General features: G+C 39.6%; 1 protein-coding gene across 2 annotated transcripts in view; it reads right to left on the bottom strand.

Moving 5' to 3' along the window:
* TBCK (TBC1 domain containing kinase) overlaps window positions 1-25,963 on the bottom strand; it is a 137,062-nt gene that overhangs the window by 62,082 nt on the left and 49,017 nt on the right. For both annotated transcript variants that reach the window (XM_054990337.1, XM_054990336.1), the window contains exons 9-19: window positions 23,755-23,816; window positions 21,637-21,785; window positions 19,194-19,332; window positions 16,719-16,818; window positions 13,283-13,332; window positions 12,549-12,678; window positions 11,558-11,656; window positions 9,422-9,484; window positions 6,838-6,964; window positions 5,282-5,332; window positions 4,418-4,501 (exon numbers count right to left, since the gene is read on the bottom strand). In XM_054990337.1, coding sequence (XP_054846312.1) covers window positions 4,418-4,501; window positions 5,282-5,332; window positions 6,838-6,964; window positions 9,422-9,484; window positions 11,558-11,656; window positions 12,549-12,678; window positions 13,283-13,332; window positions 16,719-16,818; window positions 19,194-19,332; window positions 21,637-21,785; window positions 23,755-23,816 — 1,054 coding nt within the window. The remainder of the gene's footprint in view (window positions 1-4,417; window positions 4,502-5,281; window positions 5,333-6,837; window positions 6,965-9,421; window positions 9,485-11,557; window positions 11,657-12,548; window positions 12,679-13,282; window positions 13,333-16,718; window positions 16,819-19,193; window positions 19,333-21,636; window positions 21,786-23,754; window positions 23,817-25,963) is intronic.

Here is a 25,963-nt window from a genome sequence, read left to right on the forward strand (position 1 = left end):
TTCAGCATTACCTTACCTTTAAGACTCTGAAATGATCCTTATTTTATTTACCTTTTTCCACGTGCAGCGTTAACGTGTGTAAGCTCCTAATAAATTCAGCAACCACAGGTAAAGTATTTAAAACCAGTAATCACATACACTCTGCTGTGTGCTGATGAAAACAAATTTACAATTAGCTTCCTGAAAGCACATTTCTTTTTTAAACAAGGGATTCGTGCTTTCAGTGGCTCTACAGGGATATGCTATACCTTGTTAAATGTCATCTTTATTTGAATAGCCAGCCTCATAAAATATAATTGGTATGTGGGATTATACAGTTAATTAAGCATCTATTGAAGGCATAATTCCCTTCATGAAAATGTATCATTTGGATTCAGCAAAACAGCATTGGCTCAGATGATACAAATTATTCCTTCAGATAATTTGATATCCTACAGCTATAAACCTGTAATTGGTCTTGCATTTTCATGCACATAAATGGATTTTAAAAGCCTACACTGTGGCAATGTAGGATGAAGTTCTGAAATTGGAGATGCTATGTTTATCTTGTGTGTGTTATGTGCTGTCAGGTTACTTCTGACATGGAGACTCTATGAATTAACAACCTCCCAAATGACTTATCATAAACAGAGTTGGTCAGATTTTGCAAACTGAAGGCTTCCTTTATTGAGTCAAGCCATCTCATTTGGGGTCTCTCTCTTTTCCTACTGCCTTCAACTTTTCCTAGCACTACTGTCTTTATTGACTTATACGACTGATGGTTCTCATGATGTGCGGCCTTTGAGATTTCAGGGCTTGGGCTCTCAATCCAATCGGAAGTGGATGAAGACATTGAGCATGTGGACTGGCATCCCTGCATGGGGGCTGCAATCTCCACAATCTGAGTCATCACAGAAACTTTTTAAAAAAAAATAATTTCAACTATCATGCACATTAAAAAAAAAAATTAGGAGATTTATGACTTGGATATTCAAAATGTTTCCGAAGTGAGTGATAAAGCATAATAAAGCAACAGAAATCAATGATCAAGTGGTAGTGTTCAGTTTCCAGAAGGTGGCGGGAGAGTTGTTTCTACAATCAGTTCTTTTATACAGCCCTAGTCTCCTGATAGCCTGAGTACACCCCTGAGGAACCACGCTGAGGCCATGGCTGTCTGTATTAAACTGGCCCCTTGAGTTATCTGGGATGTTAAAGAGCCAGAGATCATCACAGTGTTTAAAATATACTGATTACCAGTTTCTTTGCAGAATTACTGTTACAAGATATTTTGTGAAGGCGCCCTGGCGGGTGAAGGAGGCAGTGGGGACGCAGGCATAAGCCTCCCTGGTGTCTCTTTGACACCGGGGAGAAACAGCCCAGCACGCTCGCCCTCCTGGTGAGAGAGAGAGAGGAAATCTCCCCCCCTCTCACTGGGAAGGTCTGCGCCGCCAGGCTGCTCCTCCCTGTTGTCAAAGAGACAGGGAGTTTTCCCCTGTCTCTTTGACACTGGGGAGAAACAGCCCGGCGTGCTTGCCCTTCCGGTGAGAGAGAGAGGGGGGAAATTTCCCCTCCCCTTTGCACCGGGAAGGTCAAGTCACCACTAGGCTTCTTCTGCCGGGTGTCAGAGGGAGCAGCCCTGCAGCACTCACCCTTTAAACTATCAGCTGGCAGGCGGCAGGGGGGAATCCCCCCGCCGTCTGCCAGCTGATAGTTTAAGGGGATCTTTAAAGGGCCAGGTATGTGGGCTGGAGGGGAGGGGCGGGGTAAGTGCAGGGTAAACCTGAAGCAGGAAATCCGAATATTTTTGGCGTGCACACCCCTAATTGCCACCAGAGAGCCTCCAACAGTTGATGAGTCCTGCCCGGGAGAACATGGCATGCATGGAATGCCACACAGGAATGCGGAGTGATTAAGAGGTGATTGGATTTGCAGTTCCACCAGCCCCACAGGACTCCAGTGCAGCAAAGGTCTCACAGAGTCATCCCCACTTAACACATTCCTTTCCCTTCTTCCATGACGAGATCTCCTGTCCATGATTGAGGAGCTAATCAAATGACATTCATGAGTTTATACAGTCGTTCCTGGGAATGTACAGTCCCTACCTAAAATCCATCAATTTAGCTCCGGTGGAATTCACTAACAAACTTTTGTGCAGTGCTAGAATACGTTTTGCATTTGCTTTCACACAACCCGGCAGCTACCGATCAAGGTGATCGACCCTTTTGTCAAACCCAGGAACTGACTGTTAGAGGCTTTGTACTAACGGCTAGGTGGGCTCTTCCACCTCAGGGCACATTTTACCTATAAAGTCACAGGCCTGGCCTCATTCAAATTGTACATGCTTCCAGATCCACAAGCGCTGTTCCCTTGAGGTTTGCCCTAAGCCTCTTGCTTTCTTGTCCAAGGACGCTGGACATTCGAAGCAACTTCCTTCTCCTGCAGACTGGACCCCTCTCTTCAGGATAGGTAGATATATTTGCTCCCTCTCTCTCTATTCCCAATTTCTGGCTACGCTTCCTAGGACTCTGTGTGTGTGTAATTATTTTTACCCCATAATTGCGAGTATATGTGCATGCCATTTTGTTTTTAATAAAAGTTATTGTTTGACTTTAAGAACCAGCCTCGTTTGCTATTTTGAGAAGAGACTCCGTAGAAGTTGGTGATAGATCCCTGCGGTTACCGGCCTCTTGCATAGCCGTCCTCCTTGTTTGCTAATTCCCCCACAAATCATTTTATTGCAAGGAGACCAGTTCTGGTAACACTCCCAACAGATGTGAGATGGATGAATATTACACCTGGCATTTTGGTGTGGTGCCACAATTCCGGAATGCCCTCCCCATATTTTGAGTCTTATGTGTCAAGGAAAAGCTTTTCTTTAGGGTATCTGTTGAGGTTGGGGTAGGGCAGTTGTCTGGTCATTTTCGCTCTCTGCTAAGTTTGTCACGTTTATTTTCCTGTTCCTGATAATAGGACTTTCCCCCTGACTGTTAGTGATAATTGAGCTTTTACTAGAAAGTTGGTTGGGTTAAATTGTCAAAAAAAATTTTTTTTTGCTACTGCTTATTACTGTTGCTGTTATGTTATATGTTGCTGCTATATTTTTGCTGTTAACAGTATAAGACGTATTTTATTGGCTTTAGATTTTATTTTTTTAGACTTTTATTTTGTAAAGTATCCCACTCTTTTAAGAGGAAGAGCAGGCTAGACGTTTTATTAACTATTTAAATGTTCTTTAGGATTAGTTTTTAAATGCCACCATCTCCACTTTTTTTGCGCTCGTTGATTTCCTGTCGCAGTATGATTTAGGAACAGCATCCCTTACTGGTACCATTGGACCCAAACAGTGGCTTCTTAAAATCTACACCTCTTCAATTTATTTTCAGGTTTTCAGCAATAAAGAAAGCTTTGCAAATTCTGTTTCATATAGAGCAAGCATAAAAGAACAGACTTCTCCCTAAACATCCTGGAGGAGAAAAAAAATCCTCCACAAATAAAATAAAATAAAATATTCCATTTATAAACAAAGTTTATTTTATCCTTTAAAATCTGCTCTTTAGTATATTATGAAATATCCCTGTTAAGCTGTTATGGAAACACAGCAAGCAGGAAGTTCTTAACTTGTCTTCTCTATACAATTAAATTACAGTTCTATTATCTACCCTTAAACATGTCATTTCCAAAACAAACACTCCTTATCTTTTAACATTTCCTATTAGGTTAAAAAAAATCAACCCTTTCAACATTATTTCTTTCATAAAAGCTAGAGCTTTTGTAAGAGGACTTGTTTATATATTGAAGGTTTCAAAATAATACCTTGTGCAAGCCCACATGGTCGCTTGTTACTTGGAGTATAGTTTCAATTGCTTCCAAGGAATTGTCCCAGACTGAGAGAGCTTTTCTCTTTGTTCTAAATGGAGTTTTTAGAGTCTTTAAAAAAAAACTCAATACATAATTCTGATCTTAAAAGAAGCTCCATAGGTCTTCTGTCACATCAGTTTCTTTCCTATGTTCGTTAGTGATAATAGACCATAAAGGTAGCTTAAGCAAGACTCTCAAAAAACAAGGTGAAGTTTCACATTTCATTCTACATATGTAGTTATCTAATTTCAAAATATACCCCTATGACAAGAAAAACGCAAAAGATAAATAATAGAGAATGGTTGTTCAAACTTTTCCAACAACGGGCAACCATCAAGTAACAGTGCATTAATATTGAGTTGAGATGCAAAGATCTTAAATTAAGACATTAAGCTCCTATTTGCCTGAATATTACTTCTTTGGTTTTATGGTAATGGTAAGCTTTCCCCTTTCTTGCGTGTGAGATCCTCTGGGTCTCCATAAGGATTAAATTATAGATTTAGAGCAATATAAATAAATATAAGTTCATAGGCGCTTCTAAAGAGGAAGGTTTGCAAAGAGATTTAAACAAAAAAATTACCTTGAATCACATGAGAGTTGTCTTTTAAAAAGAAGTTATACAAGTATTTAGGAATAAAAGCAGACATGCAGGCATAGGCCAGGGCTAAAAGAGAATCAACAAGAGAAACGTAAGACCTTTCTTAATTTATTACTGTTTGAAGAATTACCAGGTATGGGAATGCAAGGAATCATTGGGGAGGGGAGCTAAATGATAAGGAAATTCCCACCCACCCCCCTTCCAGATCCTGGTCTCTAAAGGGCCTTGGCGGGCCACGTGTCCCATTTTTTTTTCCCTTTAGCAAATGCTTAACTGCTTTCAACATCTCCTGGTCTTATGAACCCTGGACATGATCAGGGTCCTTAGATGGGCAGGGGAACAGAATCCTCTGAGAGTGCAAAAATCACTGGGGATGGACCTGTTTCAATGTCCTTTGGATAGGCACTCAACTAGCAAACTTAGTATTATAAGTAATGATACTTTATTTCCAAATTATGAAGCGAGGTATTAAGGACTGGTTTAAAAAAAGCTGAGTATATTTATAGATTAATCAAAGTCTACTAGAGACATCTACTAAAACATCAGCAAATATATTAAGGGTAGGTCAAAGTCAAAGCTACATCATGTTATACAACCTTCTCTAAAACACAACTAGCTACCTCTAGCAACCACATTTTGCACCATTCACTTTGAACACAAGCAACAATGTACAGACTCTTAGCGACACATCTGAATTATGCAATTTCTACAAAGTGTGTACATACACACATGAATTATTATATCATTAGCATCAATTGAGCACAGTTACACAGATCTAAATGAATTGAATGCAAGCCAATCTAAATATTCGATAGGCTGATTCACCTTTGAGGGAAAAATGCTCACCTTCATTGTTAAAATTCAAGTATAAGAATGGTGCACAGAGAGAATCAAGACCTATAAGGAACAAAACATGCATTCAATACACATTTCAGAGATATTTATCAGGTAGTACAATCAAGTAGAGGAGTTAGCGGTGTTAGTCTGTAGTAGCAAAATCAAAAAGAGTCCAGTAGCACCTTTAAGACTAACCAACTTTATTGTAGCACAAGCTTTCGAGAATCACAGTTTTCTTTGTCAGATGCAGATGCATGCATCTGACAAAGAGAACTGTGATTCTCGAAAGCTTATGCTACAATAAAGTTGGTTAGTCTTAAAGGTGCTACTGGACTCTTTTTGATTTTACAATCAAGCAGAATTCAGAAGCTGAACTGATCTATACAGTGAGACACTCTCTGTATAACAAAAATCTGTATGCCATTATTAATGAAGAAAGAACAGGTGTTAATTTAATGCAATTTTGTGTGTCAAATTGCTGATATGTACAGCAGTTTCTTGACATATGCAAGAGGAAAACACTTTTTCCTTCAGATATTATGGTATATACATTTTCTTTCAGGGTAAGAAAAGCGCTGTGTGTGAATCATGAGATAAGTTTCAAGATACTCAATTTCTTCTTGCTTCAGTGGTGTCCACCACCTTCTGGAAAGATCCAAGTATACTACATTCTACACTATAGTAAGTTTGCACACAATTGTACTGCTTAGAGCCAAAACACATGAGAAGAAATACCTAGGTTCAGCATGTGTTCTCTTACCTCAAGGTTTGCCGGGATCTGTAGGCGTCCTGGAAGCTTAAAGTTTAGCATTTACAGAGCAGCAGGAAGGGAAATACAGGCGCCTGTATTTCCCTTCCCCTTCCTGCTGCTCTGTAAATGTTAAACTTGTTCTCTTACCTCAAGGTTTGTTGGGAAGTGTAGGTGTCTTGGCAGCTTAACGTTTAGCATTTACAGAACAGCAGGAAGGGGAAGGGAAATACAGGCGCCTGTATTTCCCTTCCTGCTGCTCTGTAAATGCTAAACTTTAAGCTTCCAGGACGCCTACAGATCCCGGCAAACCTTGAGGTAAGAGAACAGGTGCTGAACCTAGGTATTTCTTCTCGTGTGTTTTGGCTCTTAGCCTCTAAAATACAGAATAAAAAGCAAGTCAACCATTTCATTTACACATAAACACAGATAACTGATAGGGTTGGATCCAGACTAAATTTTCCATTTACGCATCACACTCATGCAGTGAAAAAAACCATTCCTGCCTCCCCTGCTCCCCAATGAAGCCCACTGACCTCTCTGAAATGCTGCTCCTGGGGAACAGAAGGTCCCTCAAGAACTACATGAATGGCAAATAGGAGGTCTGCAGCAGGAAGAGTGAACTGGTGGAAATTACCCTACCCATTACACTGGTAAACAATTTAGTATGGATCCAACATGCCAATATTATTGCAGGATTACTTTAAAAATTCTATCCCCTAAAAAGAAATCATCAAAAAAAATCTGTTTCTGATTGCTTAAGAAATAGTCAAGTTATTATATCGAGCAATTTAAAGTCTTAGTCAAGTAAACTAACCTTGCCAATATACAAGATCAGGGTGGGAAACCACCCACGCTTTCAAAACCCGCCTAAATTTTGCATGACCTTCTGGTGATGACAGCAACTCATCATACTGGTGACATCGAGGAATGTCAACTTCAATCTACAATACAGTCAAGCACAGAAAATTAATTCAAATTAGGCACCACATAAATCCAAAGACACAAAACGGATTTTGGGCAGAACTCATACGAGACCTTCAGAAATGCTATCTGTTTTGGTGTCACTATACCAACTGCAGGGGAGGCATTTAAGGGAAGTGTTACAACAGAGGTCAATCAGCTATGAATACATTTGCCCCTCAGGCTTCTGCAATACTCCATGTTGTCCTGCATGCTACATGCCTATAGTTGAAATCTGGAACATTTATACTACTCCTCTCTGTAATGATTTCAAGAAATGGGTGCATGTGTCTTTAAATGCTTGGTTTGAGCTGGGTGGAGAGTGGGGGTGAGAGAGGGAAGAGTGAGTGATGTGATTGCTTGATGACTGGGAGTGTGGGCGGAGTGAATGCAGTTTGAGACTGAGAGGAGAAAGGTTTTCAGTCAGAAGAAAGCAGGCTCGCTGTGTGCTGCCTGAATATGTTGAAGTGTTTTATGAGAGAAATAGAACCTGTGTGGAACCTGAACTGAGCATGTTTGTGAAAGGACACCGCTGCCACCACTTGTTATGACCTTTACTTTTGGGGGGTAGATTTTTCTTTTAATCTTCCCCTTACACCCTCTGGGTAGTTAGCTGCCACCAGGAATATTATATTCCAATATGTTTTAATTACGTTTTCCCTTTGGTAATGTTCCCAAGCGTCAGGCTCCTTTGTGGTTCTATGTGGCCCTGAGGATAGGAATGGGATATAACACTGACAGCTACTCTGGGATATAACAAAACAAAATAAATGTTTATTTTTCAAGAAGCGTATTGGTTTCATAAAAGTAGTTCTTAGTTCTTAATGTTACTTCATTTAAACTCATTCAAACAGATCTCTTGTGAGGCTTCACACACAGTTAGCCTCTTTCTCTAGGCTCTATATTTCTCTCACAGAAAACTCCTCAGGCAGCACACAGCTAGCCTCTCTTTCTCTTATTCACAGAAATATTAAACCTGCTCAGGCAGCACACAGCTGGCCTCTCTTTCTCTGACTGAGTGTCCTTTCACAAACATGCTCAGTTCAGGTTCCACACAGGTTCTATTTCTCTCATAAAACACTTCAGTATACTCAGGCAGCACACAGCGAGCCTGCTTTCTTCTGACTGAAAACCTTTCTCCTCTCAGTCTCAAACTGCATTCACTCCGCCCACCCTCTCAGTCATCAACCAATCATATCACTCACTCTTCCCTCTCTCACCCCCACTCTCCACCCAGCTCAAACCAAGCATTTAAAGACACATGCACCCATTTCTTGAAATCATTACACTCTCATGTTAGCTTAGAAAGGTGAAAATTAGTACAAGGCACACCCTAATTAATCAACAAGTCTGATAGGGCAGAGGCATTTTGTATGCCTGTAACTCAAAATGAAAGACCCAAAATGATTCAGTGCCACATCTCTTACAAACTTGAAACTTAGTACCTAGTCAAAGGTACACAAATTTCTAAGTTAGTCTGAAAATGGGACATTTTTATTTCTAATAGTCATAACCTAGGACAGGAAATTTACTGCTTAATAGAAGCTAGTCTTATATAAACAACAAGGAAATTACACATGAATGGAAGTATTTTTTCATTGCCTTCCCTACATTTTAACCAGGTTTAGAGAGATTTCAGTAGGAGACAGTAATGCTCCATTTCAGGAAGATGGACAGCACAGTCCTTAACAGAATTACATCCTTCTAAGCCCACTGAATTCAATGGATTTAGAACAGTGTAACTCTGCTTAGGATTGCACCGTTAGTGAAATGCTGATGACTCGGAAGTCAGCAGCATTGTCCCAGCAGAGTGAAATTTTCTCCCATCATGTTGCCATTTTGATTTTTTAAATTACTTGAATGCTAACCATATAGCAACAGAAAAAAATAAAAAGCTACCACAGTGAATTTTGAGAAAAAAGTTAAAAACTGGGTTCCTACATCTGTCAAAAACTGAGAAAGTAATTCAAGTTCAGATCCTTTATGTGAGTAAGGAAGTGTGTGTGGAAAGAAGCATCCAGAGTGCTAGAAGAACAGAAATACAATTTTCTAGTTTGTGAGAATTACTTAATTGGAGGGAGGCCTGCCTTATTTGCTTACGTCTGCATTATAAAGTGATATTGTAAGGAAAAGAAAGAAAGCTGCCCTTTTGCATGATGGGATGTAAATGCAGATAAGCATATACAGAATCACATGGAGGTAGTACAGTTTCTGGGTCACATTCTATTTCAGCCTTAACCTTGCGAGAGTTATAAACTAAATCTCTAAATTGGTTGGTAATGGTGACATGACACACAGACTTATTGCTGGAAGTACAGTCACTGTGAAACTTTTTGCGCACTCAAAGTGCAATTTTGTCATTTCTCCAATAATTAAAAAGATATTGAAAGAACTTTCGGAGTCTCATAGGTAATTAATCAGACCAAGAAGAGTCTTACTTGTCTATCTGTAGGAATAGGAGTGTCCTTATCAATGGCATCATACTTTGCTTGAATGGCACCCTAAAATGAATTAAAATAATCACAGTTTTGAACAAGCTTGTATAAAAAGTACAGGATAACTAAAGTCTGTCTACAGTGGTAAATATCACATTTTTCTTGTCATACACTGTATGAATACATTGGACAAATCATTGCAATATTCACTGACATTAAATCTAACTCCTTGCATTCTGCACTTTGAACTAGAAATGGAAAATGCTTTTAGTTAGACTTACATTTATGCCCCCGCCCCCAAACCACTCTAGCAATGCTACTGTTCTCTCAACAGACTGTTGTGAGGGACTACAGGAATTAAAGAATTCCATACAAGTCTGTGATAATGCTTGTCAAATATCCGTGTTGATTCTTTGCTAGAATTTTATGTTATTATGTGGTCCAGAGTCACAAATGAGGCAAATGCAATGCTCTTATATTCCCTTTGCCTGCTACTTAAATGCAACAGCTGACAGATAAGGATAAAAGCCGGGCTATCCTTAACACGACACTTTCCCCAGGCCCTTTTCCTCTCCACTGCTATTCATGCATGTAAGGGTGCTGCTAATATCTTACCAGAGTTTCCTATCCCATGACGCACAGAACAGGAGAAAGCTGGACCTGCAAAAACAGGCCTGGCTACACTCATGGCTCAGCCGTGACACAATGATGTCCTCATTAACAAATGGCAGGACAAGGAAAAGAGGAATCTTTGCTAGAACTACATGAAAAGGCAATGCCTGGCCTGCCTCTGTAGCATAAGCTTCACGTCAAACATGATGAAGTGATGTTTCACTTCCTTGTCCTCTTCTCTCACCCTAGAACTTGTGCATATAAAGCGAGCCTCTCTCTCTCTCAGACGAACCAGCATGCATGATGGGAAGATAATGCATCAAGAAACTAGGATCTAACTTGGGGTGAGGGAGAAAGAAGGAAAAATAAGGGCAATGAGTTTACAAAGGGAGAGAACTAAGTTCTTCTCTTCTGGCTTCTTCCCACATAGCTAGCTCCTGCACTGAAGTGAAAACACCAGGAACACATCACACACATATGGAACTGGTTTCATATGCATCATCACACTCTCTTTCATCCAAGCCTAGCTCATGATGAGCAGGTGCGGGGAGCAAAAGGAGAAGCAAAAGGGGCTGCAGAGGTTGCTTCAGGAAGTTTGGAGCAGACCTGGTTCTGGGGAAGTAGGCCTGGCCTTATCTTTTCATTTTCAGGTCGCCCTCCCATCCCATCATTTTGGCCATTACCCCAGACAGAGAAAGACAAAGGGCCAAATGTACTTGTCTGATCCAGTTCTGCCCAAGTCTATGTTATCTGGGACAAAGACACCATTTTGGAGCTGAATGTAGGAAAAGGAGCACAGGGACAGGAAAACAGAATCAATGGAGATTGTAGGAGGGAAGGTGGAAAGAAGCCATGCTCCTTCTCTTCCTCCCCATCAAAATCCATGGGCCTTTTCCTAAGCTGATATAATGCTTTATTCAACTGCTTTGCTTATTCAACTTATGAATTTGGAATGGGAAGAATACTGGCCATGGCATACCAGAGCAACTAACATATCCTGATCCTCCTAGGCTTCTGCAATACCCGAGGGAGAAGGGAGGGACACACTGAGCTATTCATCACCCACTATTTTTTCATCCAACTTTGTTCTGCTGTTAAAATATAGGGGGAATATACCTGATTTTATTTCAGTGTCGCAGAGTGGTAAGCTGCAGTACTGCAGCCCAAGCTCTGCTCATGACCTGAGTTTGATCCTGGTGGAAGCCAGGTTCAGGTAGCCGGCTCAAAGTTGACTCAGTCTTCCATCCTTCTGAGGTTGGTAAAATGAGTACCCAGTTTCCTGGGGGTAAAGTGCAGATGACTGGGGAAGGCAATGGCAAACCACCACATAAAAAGTCTGCCAAGAAAACGTCGTGATGCAACGTCCCCCTATGGGTCAGTAATGACTCAGTGCTTGCACAGGGGACTACTTTTACCTTTTAATGTCATCTATTATTCTTAATGAGGCCAACCTTAATTAGAAACCCTGCTTTCATCAACAGGCCCCTGTTCATTCAATGAAATGATTCCAGTTTCTTTTACTCTTACCTCAACTCCAAGCAATGCAGCCCAAGCTAAACCTCTCATTAACGGAGGAATATCAACTCTGGCTTCCTTCCAAATTTGATTTTTTTTGTACGGGTAGGCCTGGGGATAACAATTCACAGATTTGGAAAAATGCTTACTGTAAACTATGCAACAGGCCCCAAGGGAAGTTGCAAAGCAAACCAAAACTGAATTACAACAACACAATCAGATAACAGCAAAAATTCAATCCAATGCTATTAAAAGCTTGGGAAAACAAAACAGTTTCTAGATACGGAAGCGGGTGCCTAAGGAATCTGTTTGGGGAAGTTCCACAAAGAGGGTGCCACCCTAGTCAACTTCACCCTCACCTCTGAATAATAACATAATAACATTTGATTTATATACCGCCCTTCAGGACAACTTAATGCCCAGTGCGGTTTACTAAGTATGCCATTATTATCCCCACAACAAACACCCTGTGAGGTGGGTGGGGCTGAGAGAGCTCTGAGAGAGCTGTGACTGACCCAAGGTCACCCAGCTGGCTTCAAGTGGAGGAGTGGGGAATCAAACCGGGCTCTCCAGATTAGAGTCCCGCGCTCTTAACCGCTACACCAAACTGGCTTCTCTCTGAAGGGAGAGAAGCTGGAGCAAGGAATCACTGGAAGATCTTAGCCATCAGTAAAGTTAAACAGGGAAGCAGGCTGTCCTTGAACTACCCGGGTATCGGATTCAGTCAAACTGAATTGTGCTCAGAAATGACCTTGCGGGCCATAAAAATCTGTAAGCTTGGACACATTTGGAATCTTTGTATTTTTCCCTCTTACAAAATAGGTATAAATATAATAGATTTTTTTAAAAAATCCCCTGCTGTTGATGTCTACAGAAGAAGGTATGAAGCCTATATTCCTTTCTATTTTAGAACTGATAATGGGCAAAGTAAACAGATAAATATAAAGAAGCTACCTGGAGGGATAATGAAAGCCGAAATTCTCCCAGCTTTACTAATACAGACCTTTAGCAACCTGTCAAAAAGAACGATTCTGTTGAGTTGGTATTCTGTATCCCGTTCTCGGATAATAAGAGGAAGATTAGCAGCAGCAGACAACTCATTATTGCTGTTTGAATGGGGTATATTTGACTGGCTGAAAGAGAACGATATAATTGTAAAAAATGTAGTTGATAAATTGGATTCAAGTTAAAAAGGAAACTTAAGAGAAAAAAACTATAGCAATGAAGATTATCAGCGAGTTGTACAAAGAAGAGTAAAATCAAGTGAAAAAGAAAAAACACCCTCCTGGCCAAGGCTCATTTCAGACTTACTGGATATTGCAGTTACCACCATTTTCTAAAGGAATGAAACTATTAGTGTGAATATAAAATAATTTAACTAGTACAATTTCCCAAACTTCATACCCACCCTCTGAGGTGCTCTCTATAAATGCTGGAGCTAACGTAAGAAACCCAAAAATATGCATGCATTAATCTGACCTCTATAGTGAATTAAGTTCATCACACCATGAACCAAGAACAGATCAATGACAATTTTTTAAAAAGTATTTTATTATCTTCCTAATAATTCACAAACCTGACTTATGGGAAGGAGCATAAATGTCCAGTAAGTCTCGTTGATCCAATCTTTGTTTGGAACCAGTATTTCATTTCCCATGAGTCAGCCATTCCATTTACCAAGAATGGAGCTGGAAGAGGGCACTCACACTTTCCAAAAGTAAAGGAATTATTACTTACTCATCTTCAAGTAATGGATAAAATGCTTCCCCACCAACATCTTTTAGCCTCTGTTAATATTATAAAAATATGCAGGATCAGAGAAATATTTGGTATTTTAAGTGTCTAGTAAAAATACTAAGAAAGAAACTGGCACAAAAGTGTTATTATCTACTTCTCATGTCCTTAAACATACTTCAGAAAGAATCTCTTGCTTGTTTTCAGTAGTGTTATTTTGTCATGTAACTCTTTTAAAAACCAAAGGAAAGCTAACCAAGAGCTTCTCCCAAATCTTAAGGCTAGTACCGATGCTATAGCAGCTGTTCCTCAACAGCTCTTATGGGATTTGATTATAAGCTCATACATTCTCTGTCTTCATGTGTCCAGCCATGGCAAACCATGGCTTATTGTTTTATGTGCACAGACTAGACACGATTAACCCTAGGCCCAGGCATGCTTCTAAACCCATGTTTGAAACCAGGATCTTTATTTCAAGGGCTGGGTTTCAAATACTTTTGTACTAAGGGACAATTTGCAAGCTATGGGAAGCACGCAATCTGACAGCCTTTCCAATTTCCCTTAACAGTTAACATTACATCTCCACCATCCCTAAGTTTATATCAATTTTGAAAATGCAATCATTGATATAACTCCCAAACTTCATACCCTCTGCCCACTTAGGTGTTTTCGATCAATTGGAACTAATTTACAGCAAGCCAAAGATGCATTCAGTAAATCCTATTGAGCTGACCTCTCTCCTGAGTCAAATTCAGGAGACTCTGAGACTAGAACAGACTGACGATATTTACAAAACACGTGTAATTTTTCAGTATCTCTTTATTATCTATTACGTAGAGCTGTTTTTGTTTTAAAAATTATTACATTTTGGTTAATAAACACTTGTAGTTTTTTTTACAACTAAATACAAATTAAGATTTATACTGCAAGAAACACAAAAGATTGAATTCTGCTCCTGCTATTCTTTCAATGACAAAGATGACATGTTCAAATACTGCTTGAGTAACTTTGAGTAACTTGAGTATATATGCTTCTGGACTATGTTATAATCACGCCTAACTGTTACAAGTATTTTGGCTTGGTCATTCAGCACTAGGCATGAATGTGCTATTTCCAGCAAGTGTTCCTAGGACTTTTCCTTTTTATCTGTGACCTCAATGACAGTTTGTTATTGTTTGATCTTATATTTATATAAAATAGAAGCGTAGGTGGAATCACTATATTGTAGAAAAAATGAGACAGACATGAGGGATTGTATCTTACAAAACATCAACATAAGGCATACAGATTTTCCCATGACCCTTTCCCTTGCCTGCACTGCTGATGGATGAGAGAGAGAGAGAGAGAGAGAGAGAAGGAATGACTCTACCCTCTTCCTCCTCCTCACTGCAGTCCCCTACCCTGCACAACTATTTGTTCTGTCACCACAGGAACAATCTCTCCAGGGGTTGAAAAGGACTGTGGTAAAGATGGGGAAAGAGGAACAAAGGGAAGAAAAATAAGTGTTCCATTAGCACTTCATAGGACATGTTGGTCCTTTTCGCTGTCATAGGTTACAACTCCAATGATCAAACGCTAAATTAACTAGTGCCTCCAGTGCAGCATGACTAAAAATTAATGCTGCCTTTTTATTTTATAAATCAGGCCCCATTCTGAAGGTGCAGGAGTATCTTCTCTTGGGATTTAGAACTCTTTCCCGTATGCACCACTGATCCTCTTTTGATTACAGTCACAGAGCACTGCTCCAGGACTGGGAGGGTGGAGGATTTTGGATGCTGAGGAAAAAATCTTCCCGTTAATACTTCACGTTTGGCTAGGAGATTAGTGAGACTCAAAACAGATTTGCTCAAGAGAAAGAACAGTGTTTAGCATATTCATCCTTTTCTACTGCTTATGAACTGATATTTCATTTCCACAGTTTGAAAAAGTCTGCAGCATTGTGGCAAAGACTTTTATTTGTCGCAATTTTTTATCTACTGGTTAGAAATGCCTTTTAAATTGAACACGGGACCTCGAGTTTTCTTTTCCTTTTTTTAAAATGGCCTTTTAAAAATATCGCATTTGGAAAAGAAATATCGCATTTGGAAAAGCTCCATATGGAGCGCTCACCATTTCACTTTATGAGGTATGAATTTCTGGGCCTCAAAAGTACCATGCAATAAGTTCTGAAAGCGTAAAGAGCTTTTTGGAAAAGCAGATCCTTCTCAGCAACATGGCAAACCTCTTTTGAAAGTGAAAAGAGTTTTAAATAGAGTTTATTCTATGGCATGGGTGTGTGTGTGTTGAGGTTTAAAAGGAGCAATACAAATCCCACTGAGCGTGCCAGAATCCCAGAAAACAGCCAAAGCCACTCTTTTTTCAACCACAACAATAATATTTTGATTAAGGCTTCGCATGTTGTCTTTCAGGATCTGCATTGGGGGCCATGTTCAGAATTAGATTTAATAAGCGGGGAACCCAGAGGGCCATCTCATTTTCCTCTCCTTCACTATTTCTTCTTTCTCTTCCCTGAAAGCTCCCATTGCCTCTTCATAGTTACTGATTCTCTCTCCCCTTCCCACCCACAGCTACCCTATCTACCTTTATCTGCCCCTATCTTTAGCTTGCACACTAGGAAATTTCAGGTTTTATAAAAGAATAATGGCAAAGGATGGTGAAAAATCTGCCCTCACTATTAAGATAACAGACATTTCAGAATGTCAAAGTTTAATATAAACTGCTAAAGCTGCCTTACGTTCTTTCTACATTGGTGGCATCCTACCAGACAGAGAATACATACAAAGAGAGTATTATAGGCAAGCCATTAGCACTGCTCTCCTAAGCAGATTAAAGCCTTCTAAGTCCATTTGAACTCAATGGTCTTAGAACTGACTTCAGCAGAGAGGGCATAACTCTGCTTAGGATTGCACAGTTAGTATTTAGCTCAATATTGTCTACTCCAGCACAGGCTTCCCAGGGATATTAGGAAGCAAAAAGTCATTCCCCACTCTTGCTACCTGAAATATCAGACCATTCATCTAGCTCCGTAGTATCTTCTCTGACTGGTTGTGGCAGAGAAAGAGATTCCAGAATCTCTTTCTCTTCTTCTAGTGGTTTCCTTAATCTCCACTGACTTTTTCCCTCACTAACACTGCCCCCCAAGCCTCTTTTATCTTTATTTGTATTTTAATTGAAACTCATTGTGACCTGCCTTCGAAGCTTTTTGAAAGACATGAAAGATAGCATATAAATATTTCAGTAAGTAAATAAAATAAATAAATTAGGTTCTCTCAGTAGCATATAATTAAACATCTAATGAAAGAGAAAGCAAGGCCAAGAAGCTCAACATTGGCAGTCTGACAAGGCAAGTACCTAAACAATTTCACAAAAGTGTTAACATTTCCTGTCAGAAAAGACTCTTTAAAATATATCAGCACAAAGAAACAAGATTTCTTCTTACATTTCTGAGCTGGCACAATGAAAGTGTCACTGTTGTGTCATCCAAAAGAAAGCTTCTATCTCGTCCTTGGCCAAAGCTCTCCCCATCCTCAAACAAAAAACTGAAAAGACAGAAAGTACAGTTTAAAATTATTTCAAAAGACATAGCACAACACAGATAATTTGTTACTTTAGCATTATATAATAATGGAGTTGTGGAACAACATAGAAGAAAGGAACAAAAATCAAATGGCAATTTCTACCTAGGGCTCATGAACTCTTGTAGCATTGCTACTGGCATTTGGTATCGATCGTTTTTGGCTTCTCCACAGGTTTAGGGAAGTGACCTCATCTATACCTATCTCTAGAAAACTCAGCAGCCAGTACAATTTACACGCAATTTCATTTTATTTGAAACTAAATAGGAGAGTACAAAGTAAAATGTTAACAAATGGAAAGATTGTGTTTGCAAACTGAGAATCATGTGAGGCACTGAAGGCAACTCAGCCTTCAAAATGAAGAAGTCATTTGACACCAGTTTCTAGTGACTTGGATTCCCTAGAGGGAAGGCAAGTGTTATCAAATTCCATTTAAGGCTAGCAGTGGTCAAATGACATTGAACTGTTGTTGGAGTTTTAAGGAAAGCTGTAAGAAGAAACTTGCTAGTGTTAATTTTTTTAAAAATACGTGCATGGCACAGTGTGTACATCTATTAAGCTTTTTGAAACAGCCATATAACAACATAGCTCTCAGTGGTTAGACTTCTAGTTGAGTTGTGAGCAGTTGGGTCAGGGAATTGCAAGCATCTTCACCAACTCGCCCACAACCAACAATTTACGTATAGAATAAATGGAGCAAGAGGAAGAGTAAAGTTTAGCTTGCCTGCCCCCTACTGAACAGACCCAATTGATCCTGATCTTGTCTCTTTTATGCTGATATATCTGGATCCTGGCCTGCAACAGCAGCAAACTGTGGACCAAACTAGATGAAAACATGCTCCCAAGTCCACCACAGAGACACTATGTCATTTTAGAGCTTGTTTCATTTTTCTATTTTGAAAATGCAGCAGGACCCCATGCCTACAAGGTACTGCAGCACTGGTAGATGAGGTGCTTCCCCCCTGCCCATCATTTTCAAGAGCTGAAATCCTCTTATCCCTTCACAACAAGGTCTCCAGCAGGATTAGGCCCCCACTGCATTTTCAAAAGTAAAAAAAAAAACAAAACAAGTTCTAACATGGCACCATGTCCCTGTGGTGGACTCAGGGGCACAGCATTGTCTAGTTTGGCCCTGACTAGAACAGAGGCTCTTAAAGGGAGAGTAAGCAAAATACAGAAGAAAAAACACAGGCTTTCTATGTCAGCAAAACAGCCAATCTTATCTCATTTCAAAATAATAACAAACAACAGTACACAATTAAGAAGTGTGATAAATAAATTGATTACATCATCACCATTACTGATTCCATCACATCCATTATACATTGTCATTCATCTGGATTGAGAATATACAAACCACAACACACAAACTCAAATAAGTTGTTTGGCTCCGAGTGATAAAAGACAGGTCATATAAGCTACAATTCTCAACTACTTTCAATTAGCAACTGTGTGCAAGTCTCTCATAGAGGGTAGTAATTGCAGTTGTCTTCCAGCTCTCTCCAAGCCACAGAAAAGATAAGACCGTCAACATGTCCGTCAGAGAGCAAATGCAACATGTCTGAATTTATTGCTTTACTGGTTCATTCCCTGTGCTCTTGAGAAAGCTAAGGCACATTTGTGCTCACATGAAACAATCTTGCAAGCTAGCGGGATGTTGAGTTGATGGGACGTTTATCTTATCTTTTCTGTGGCTTGGAGAGAGCTGGAAGACAACTGCAATTACTACCCTCTATGAGAGACTTGCACACAGTCGCTAATTGAAAGTAGTTGAGAATTGTAGCTTATATGACCTGTCTTTTATCACTCGGAGCCAAACAACTTATTTGAGTTTGTGTGTTGCGGTTTGTATATTCTCAATCCAGATGAATGACAATGTATAATGGATGTGATGGAATCAATGGTGATGATGTAATCAATTTATTTATCACACTTCTTAATTGTGTACTGTTTATTATTAGTTTGAATTGAGATAAGATTGGCTGTTTTCCTGACATGGAAAGCCTGTGTTTTTTCTTCTGTAGTTTGGCCCTGAGACAGTCTCGTTTATGGAAGATCACAGTGAAAAAGTCTACTATAATGCATTTAGTTTACATAAGTAAATACATCTTTTTGGATGTGTTTTATGATGCACACGGCATACATATTTGCAAGATGGGATTGCAGATTTTGAAATGAGAAATTAGCACTATATTGAAAATGCATGAGGGATTCTTGACAACGCAACTATTTTTCAGGCTATGGACCTCAAATTTCCCTTACAAATCAGTTTTATGTCACTTTATCATTTAACTGTTTCTTTGCACCTATATCCCCAAAAGCAGTTTTCTATTTCTTACATTGGGAGAGTGCAAATGGGTGGTTTTGAATGAATGATTTCCTTGTTGACAAGTTCTTTCTCCAAGTCTCCTCCAGCCAAGCACCAGAGATAATAAACCTCTTCAATTGACCTTTCTGCTAGGTAATCAGCACTTTCATCTATTAACAGAAGCCAACAAAGACAGCATTATAACTTCCTAGCAACGTGAGAAATTTTCCCAGCATTCTAAACATATTTTTCCACCCCCTAGAAACAGAAGGCTAGGTCTGAGGAAGAATTCTTCCTGCCAGGTTATTAAAATGGAAGGACTAGAAGAAAAAACCCTTGGAACACAAAGGCAGCAGGGGTCAACCTATAGTGAGAGAGAAATTAAGGAGCCATCTCCATCTTGATTTGATACCAGAAAAAATGCAATAAATATATTAGGCTAACATTGACTTGAACACTTTATTCTCATTCAGAATATACTTTTCCCATATAGTTTAGTGCAATGCAGTGATAGTCAGTAATAGAATGCATGATGGGTGCTGAGATCTTCCAAAATCTAATGCTTATTCCATGTCTAACAATAAGCTCTAACAATCAGTCCTTTGGCTAGATCAAATTTGTATGTGTGGAAGAACAATTTAAAAAATGTTATTGTGAAAGGAAACATGAACCTCACAATGTTGAAGCTAACCAAGAACATTTCCTCTCCTATGTGTATCCTATACAGACAAAACGACCTTAAATTGTCCAACGCTTGGTTCATCTTGGGCAGCATAGACTGATTGACAGCAGTTTCCTCAAATCTCATGCAGAGTCTCTTCTCATTCCATGATGAGGATAGAGTAGACCAACTGCTTCGACTGAGCAGATCTACATCACCTTACATCTTCCCTTCAGCTCATCTACCCAGCTCCTTGTCTAACAGCAGCAAGTTATACCAATTTGCTGAGGATCACAATGTGAATTTCCACTATAGTGTATTTGATTACAAGGCTTTATAAGTGGTGTACATCATGTGTGTAAAGTGCCACCAATTTGCAGCTGACTTATAGCAACTCCATAGGGCTTTTAAGGCAAGAAACAATCCCCATCTAAGTACTTTCCAGGGCTGACCCTGAATAGCTTCCGAGATCTGACACGATCAAGCTAGCCTGGGCCATCCAGGTCAGGGCAGCATATCTTAGGGCATATCTGTTTCATAATATACACATCTGCAAATTCATGTTGATGATTTAAAATAATGAAATATTTGGAATTATTGCACATGTAGGCTCACAGGAAAATAATTTTTAAAATGGAGACACTATGAACTGTGTCTATCCCTACTTTGGAGGTTCCTCTCATAACAAAAGCCCTCCATAACTATTAAAAGAGCTTAGTTACTTTAGCTACCAAAATCTCCTTTCATTTTTGCAAGATGGCTATGAAAGCTCACCACAAGTGTAAAAAAAGTTCTTTATGCACAGAAGTGCAGCAATAAAAGCTCAGGTATGGCATTTATATTTACTGCTAGCCTTGCGAATGCCAATGAATTCTCTAATGAAGTAATCTTTTCCAAATAATCAGCTGAGGTCCTTAAATCATTGAAAAGGGCAGACTTCAGATTTCTAATTCAGAAATACAATATAGGTTACCCAATTAGCAGAGCAACAGGCAGGACACTCAAAGGAAAACACAAAGGAGAGGACATAGACTACACAGCCTAGACTATTCAGGACAAAGGACAGAGCTCTGTATCCAACCACAGTCTGTCATTGTGGTGCAGTGGTCAGACTATCAGGATAGGATCTGGCAGACCTAGATTCAGAGGGGCCCACTTTTCCACAGAAGCTTCCTGGATGACCTTGGTCAAGTGCTCTCTCACAACCTAACTCACCTCACAGGGTGGTTGTTGGGACCCCAATGGAGAGTAAAGTGGGGTATGAAATATTTAAACAAACGCATAAATAAAAGACTTAAGGGCACTGAAAATGTATGCTGATTCCTTCCTCCGGTTACAGACCCCTGCAATTTTATTCCTGGAGAGGGAGTAAGTGGACTCTCAGAACAAAATAGTGCAGTCTGCAATGGATGGTGGTGGTGGAACAGAAATCACTAGCGCTCTTAAGTATACGTAATATGATTGGATACAGCCCATAGATAAATCTGGTTCTAGCATGCAATGATCCCAGAAAATATATTTCTTTAAAAATTTATTCCACCACAATAGCCATCAAAGTGGCTTACAAATCCTGTTAAACCCATATAAATTAGCAACAGTAAATAATTTAAAATAAACAGCCTAAGAACAAACTAAAAAAGGCCTGCCAATCCACATAAGAAGCAATTATAGCTGGTCAGCAATCAGTTGTGATATTCCACAACAACCAGAACAGGCCCTATAGAAACTGCCGTGTTGATAAATAGTATTTTTGCCTAAGGCAAACATAGTTTTAGAACTTTGTTCTTGGATTCAGTGGTTACCTTCTATTTACCTTCACAAAGCTGACTAACATCTTCGGGAAGAGTTAAATTAGCACATCTCAGAGTAGATGAAAAAAGGCTAGCAGGTTTGTGGAAGGGTGGGTATAAAGAGGAGATTTCACTGAACACGGAGTCTTTGAGTAACTGGTCTGGAGTAGGCCTTGAGTAACAGAAAAAAGAGGGAAAAGAAGTATTAAATCTTAAATTCAAAATGAATGAAAACTCCAATATAAAATCTTTGCTGTGATAAAAGGTTCACGATGAATATTTTTATTACTAGAGAAAAAAATTCTTTGCTCAGCAATCAGCTTCTGTCTCCATTACATACCTATCTAAGTTAATAAAAACCATATTATCTCAAATGTGAGAAGATAATGTGGGATATAAATGCTTTAAATTATAGATGGGCATGAACCAAAATACGAACCAAGGTTTGTGACGAACTGGGCTGGTTCATGGTTCGTGAATCAGCGGTTCATCAGAGCCCATTTCTCACGAACTGCCACAAACTTTAGGCTGGTTCATTTGGTTCTTTCTTGGTTCGTCATTGCAGACAGCCTTGCAGCGATCAATCAGTTTCCTAGGCAACAGGGGATGGACTTCCTGCAGACCTTCTGCAGACCCAGAAGTGGCCTTCTGCTGGCCTGGAAGTGACCTTCTGCTGACCCGTAAGTGACAATTTGCAGACCTGGATGTGACATTTTTATGAACCAAACAAACTGGTTTATGAACTGGGGCAGGTTCATGAAAGTTCATGGTTCATGAAATGCGATGAACCACGAACCACACGGTTCAGGTTTTTTTCCGGTTCATGCCCATCTCTACTTTAAATAAATAATCTGATAGCTCTGTAATTGCATCACATTTTTTCAAACCATACGGCTGATTCATCTTCATATAGGTGCAATTAACATCTCATGTGGTCTACTTGTATAGGCAAAGTAGATTGAATTCATGAAACACCACAGCAGCGATTTCCAAGTTACATTGTTCAAGATGAGAGAGCCTTTTGATTAGACTCACAGAAAGGGATGGCAATGGTGATGCCGGAGCAATGGTACCATGCCATTTGTTGCTCCCTTCCCAGGTGCAAAGCAAACCTTTGATCCCTACGAGCCACCCAGGACCAAAGCTATTGCCCAGGAAGCGCTGAAAAAAAATGTACTCATGCACATCCCCTTCCTGCCAATGGAGTGAATGCTAAGGGCTCAGTCTCTCCCCTTTCTAGCCAATTGGTTGTATGATGATGAGTGCAGATAGACTTGCCATTAAAAAAACGAGATGCTGTCAGATGGCCCCTGACTGCCTGGCCTGTCTGTGCAGCCTCTAAGTGGTCAATACCGAAATGAAACAAACAAATTTTTTGGCTGGGCAGGGGCAGTCATTACAGCTTCATTTTCTGGATTTGGTTCAGTATTCCAGAAGCTGCTTTAATGAGCTGAACCAGTGAGTTCTGTATGCAATTTTGGCTTGTTTTTTCCATTACGCACACCCCTGCAATGTATGCATTAAAAACACTTAGATTATCAGTAACTGCTTGAAGACTCATTCTGTGTTAAGAGAAAATGAAGACAACCAGTGTCTCTTCTTTCTACTATCTCATGAACAGATGGTTAATGCTCTCAACATAGTTAATGGATCACTTTCTACATAATTTATTTTTAACATCTAAGATAGTTCGAGTGTACATTTTAAATGTTATTAGAGAACTTATTCTCTAATAAATGTACCACATATACACATTTTCTAGGAGTTTGTGACTGGCTTCAACTCTCAATAAAGTGTACACTTCTGACAAACCTAGGCTTGCCTCTGTATAACATCAGTTACACCCATGTTGCCTGATTGTTGACCAAAGCCCTTTTGTATTAGGAACCATATGCATAGTATCCTACAACTACAAATTTACTGAGTTAGATCAAGATCTTGATTACCAGATGTGCACTGCAAAATTATCAAAAAGTGATTCATCTTATCTAAAATTAATCTAAAAGAGATTAATCTAAAAGAGATTTAAACAGTTTGCCTTGAATGGTTGCCATATGTTAGTAACAAAAGGCTATAGCCTAAAAATTGTATTCCCCTTGCTTTATAGCAGAATTATACGATTCATTTATTTGTGCACTCACCGCTTAGAAGGCTGGAATGTAAGGCATTTCTTCAGCAGAGCTAACGTATTTTCTGGAATGTCCTGATATACAAAAGGAGAAATATCAATGGATATGAGACTGAATAAAGAATTTCAAAAAATGTGCAACCTGAATGCAAAATCAACTGTAGGGGACTGAGCTTGTTTGGATATAAAACTGTGACAAAAATCAGATTATAAAAGCTGTGCCTCCTTGGTTGTTTAAAAAAATCAAAGACCTAAACTTACCAGTTAAGAGCTTCTTTCCAAGCCCTGTTCTTTGCGTACCCACTTACAGAGGTAAAGTGACCAGAGACAGGGCATTTTCAGTGGTGGCCTCTCGGCTTTGAAATGTCCTTCCTTTTGAGGCTTGCCTGGAACCTACTCTATTCTCTGTTAGGCAGCAGACAAAAAATTAACCCAGACTTTTAATTAACAGGTTCTATCTTCTAAAGCTGTTTTTATTAGGGATGTGTGATTCGGGTTTGGGTTTAGGTAAAAAATACTGAATTTTACCTTTGGTAAAATTCGGCATTATCGGACTCAATCCAGCATTGCTGACATGATTTGGTAATATCTAACTAAAATTTACCGAATTTATTCGGTGAAATTCTGTAAACTTTGGGAGGTGCCGCCGCAGCAGTATTTCTTGTTGTTAGCAAGAATCACTGCTTCCCACCTCCCACCTTTGCTCCCAGCCATCTCCAATCTCCATTATTCCCTATGGGGAAAACTATGGGGGCTATTCAGCAGGCGCTCAGGAGGTGCTGGCATTTTTGGGGAAGCTTCAGTTTGATTCTGTTGGGCTATCTGGTATGGAGATTGTAATTGGGAGTGTGCCTGAGGCCATGGCAGCCATGATCCATGTTTTTCTGCAGTGGGAGTCAGTCTTTCCCCACAATAGAAACAAATGGGGTGGTTGGGGCGCCTTTGGGGGGTCATAAAATGACCCCTTGGGGTCCAATATTCATGAAACATGGGGGGTATTTAGAGGACAGGAGTACGTCCCCTGAAAATGTTGTAGATTTCTTTTGTAAAATGCCACCCCCATCCCCCTGGATAGCCCCCATAGTTTTCTCCATAGGCAGGGCTTTTTTTCAGGGGGAACAAGTGGGAACGGAGTTCCAGCACCTCTTGAAAATACTCGGCAATAGTGCTTGAAAATAATATGATTTTAAAGAATCCCGTGTGTTTCTTCCTCATTTCCCTCTTGAGCATTCCATCATCTCTTTTCCCAGAAAAAAAACCCTGTCCATAGGGAATAATAGAGATTGGAGGTGGCTGGGTGCACTTTTTGTGGGGGGCTATAAAATGTCCACTCTTCATGAAACTTGGGGGGGGGGGTCATTAGAGAACAACTAGGAGTAGGTCCCCAACAAATACGGCAAAATTCGGTCAAAAAAGGGCTCCCCCAGGCCCTTGGAAAGTGCCAAATCGTATTTCCCATTGGAAACAATGGCCGAATTTTACCAAAGCTGAGCCAAACTGGAGAATGAATTTGATACTCAGGGAATACTGGATTTCCCCCCCACTTTGGTATTACCAAACCCAAATCAGCCAAAAAAATTTCAGTGCATACCTCTACTTTTTTTCATCTGTTTCTAGCCTGAGGAGTTTCTTTTTAGGCTATTTTATGCACTAGCTTGCTTTAGTGGCTCTTTATTATTAATTTTTGTAAGGTGTTTATGACTGTAAAAGTGCATGGCCTTCAAGGGCATTACATTTTTTCCTTCAGCATCATCTCCTCTTTCCCTTCTGTGGCAGCCCCCCATAGCCTCATCCCCTCTTCCTGCTTCCTATTCTCCTTCCCACCTTAATTGTAAGCTACCTTGAACAGAACTCTGAAGAGGTGGTATAAAAATATTTTAAATAAATAAACAGAATATCAAGGTGAGTGGTTAGAATGATCACTGATGTCAAAAATCAGTGTCCTTTTAAAAATCTTTGTCAAACCCATGAGTATAGGCCAGATTCATTACAGCATATTCTTTAATACTCAGAGGACAGCCTATATTTTACTTTAAAAGAATGAGGATAATTCTGCTTCCAAGGCCAGACAAGTCCTGAGAAGCACTTGTAATATTATAGAAAATGTCTTGAGTGCACAATATAAAAATGTGACAGAGTATGGGAGAAATATAAATTAGTTTTTTCTCTAAAATACATTATTTTGTATCAAGAAAAGTTCAATGCTGTGATAATATATTTAT

The sequence above is a fragment of the Eublepharis macularius genome, chromosome 10, assembly GCF_028583425.1.
Source record: "Eublepharis macularius isolate TG4126 chromosome 10, MPM_Emac_v1.0, whole genome shotgun sequence".
In the NCBI taxonomy this organism is placed as follows: domain Eukaryota; kingdom Metazoa; phylum Chordata; class Lepidosauria; order Squamata; family Eublepharidae; genus Eublepharis; species Eublepharis macularius.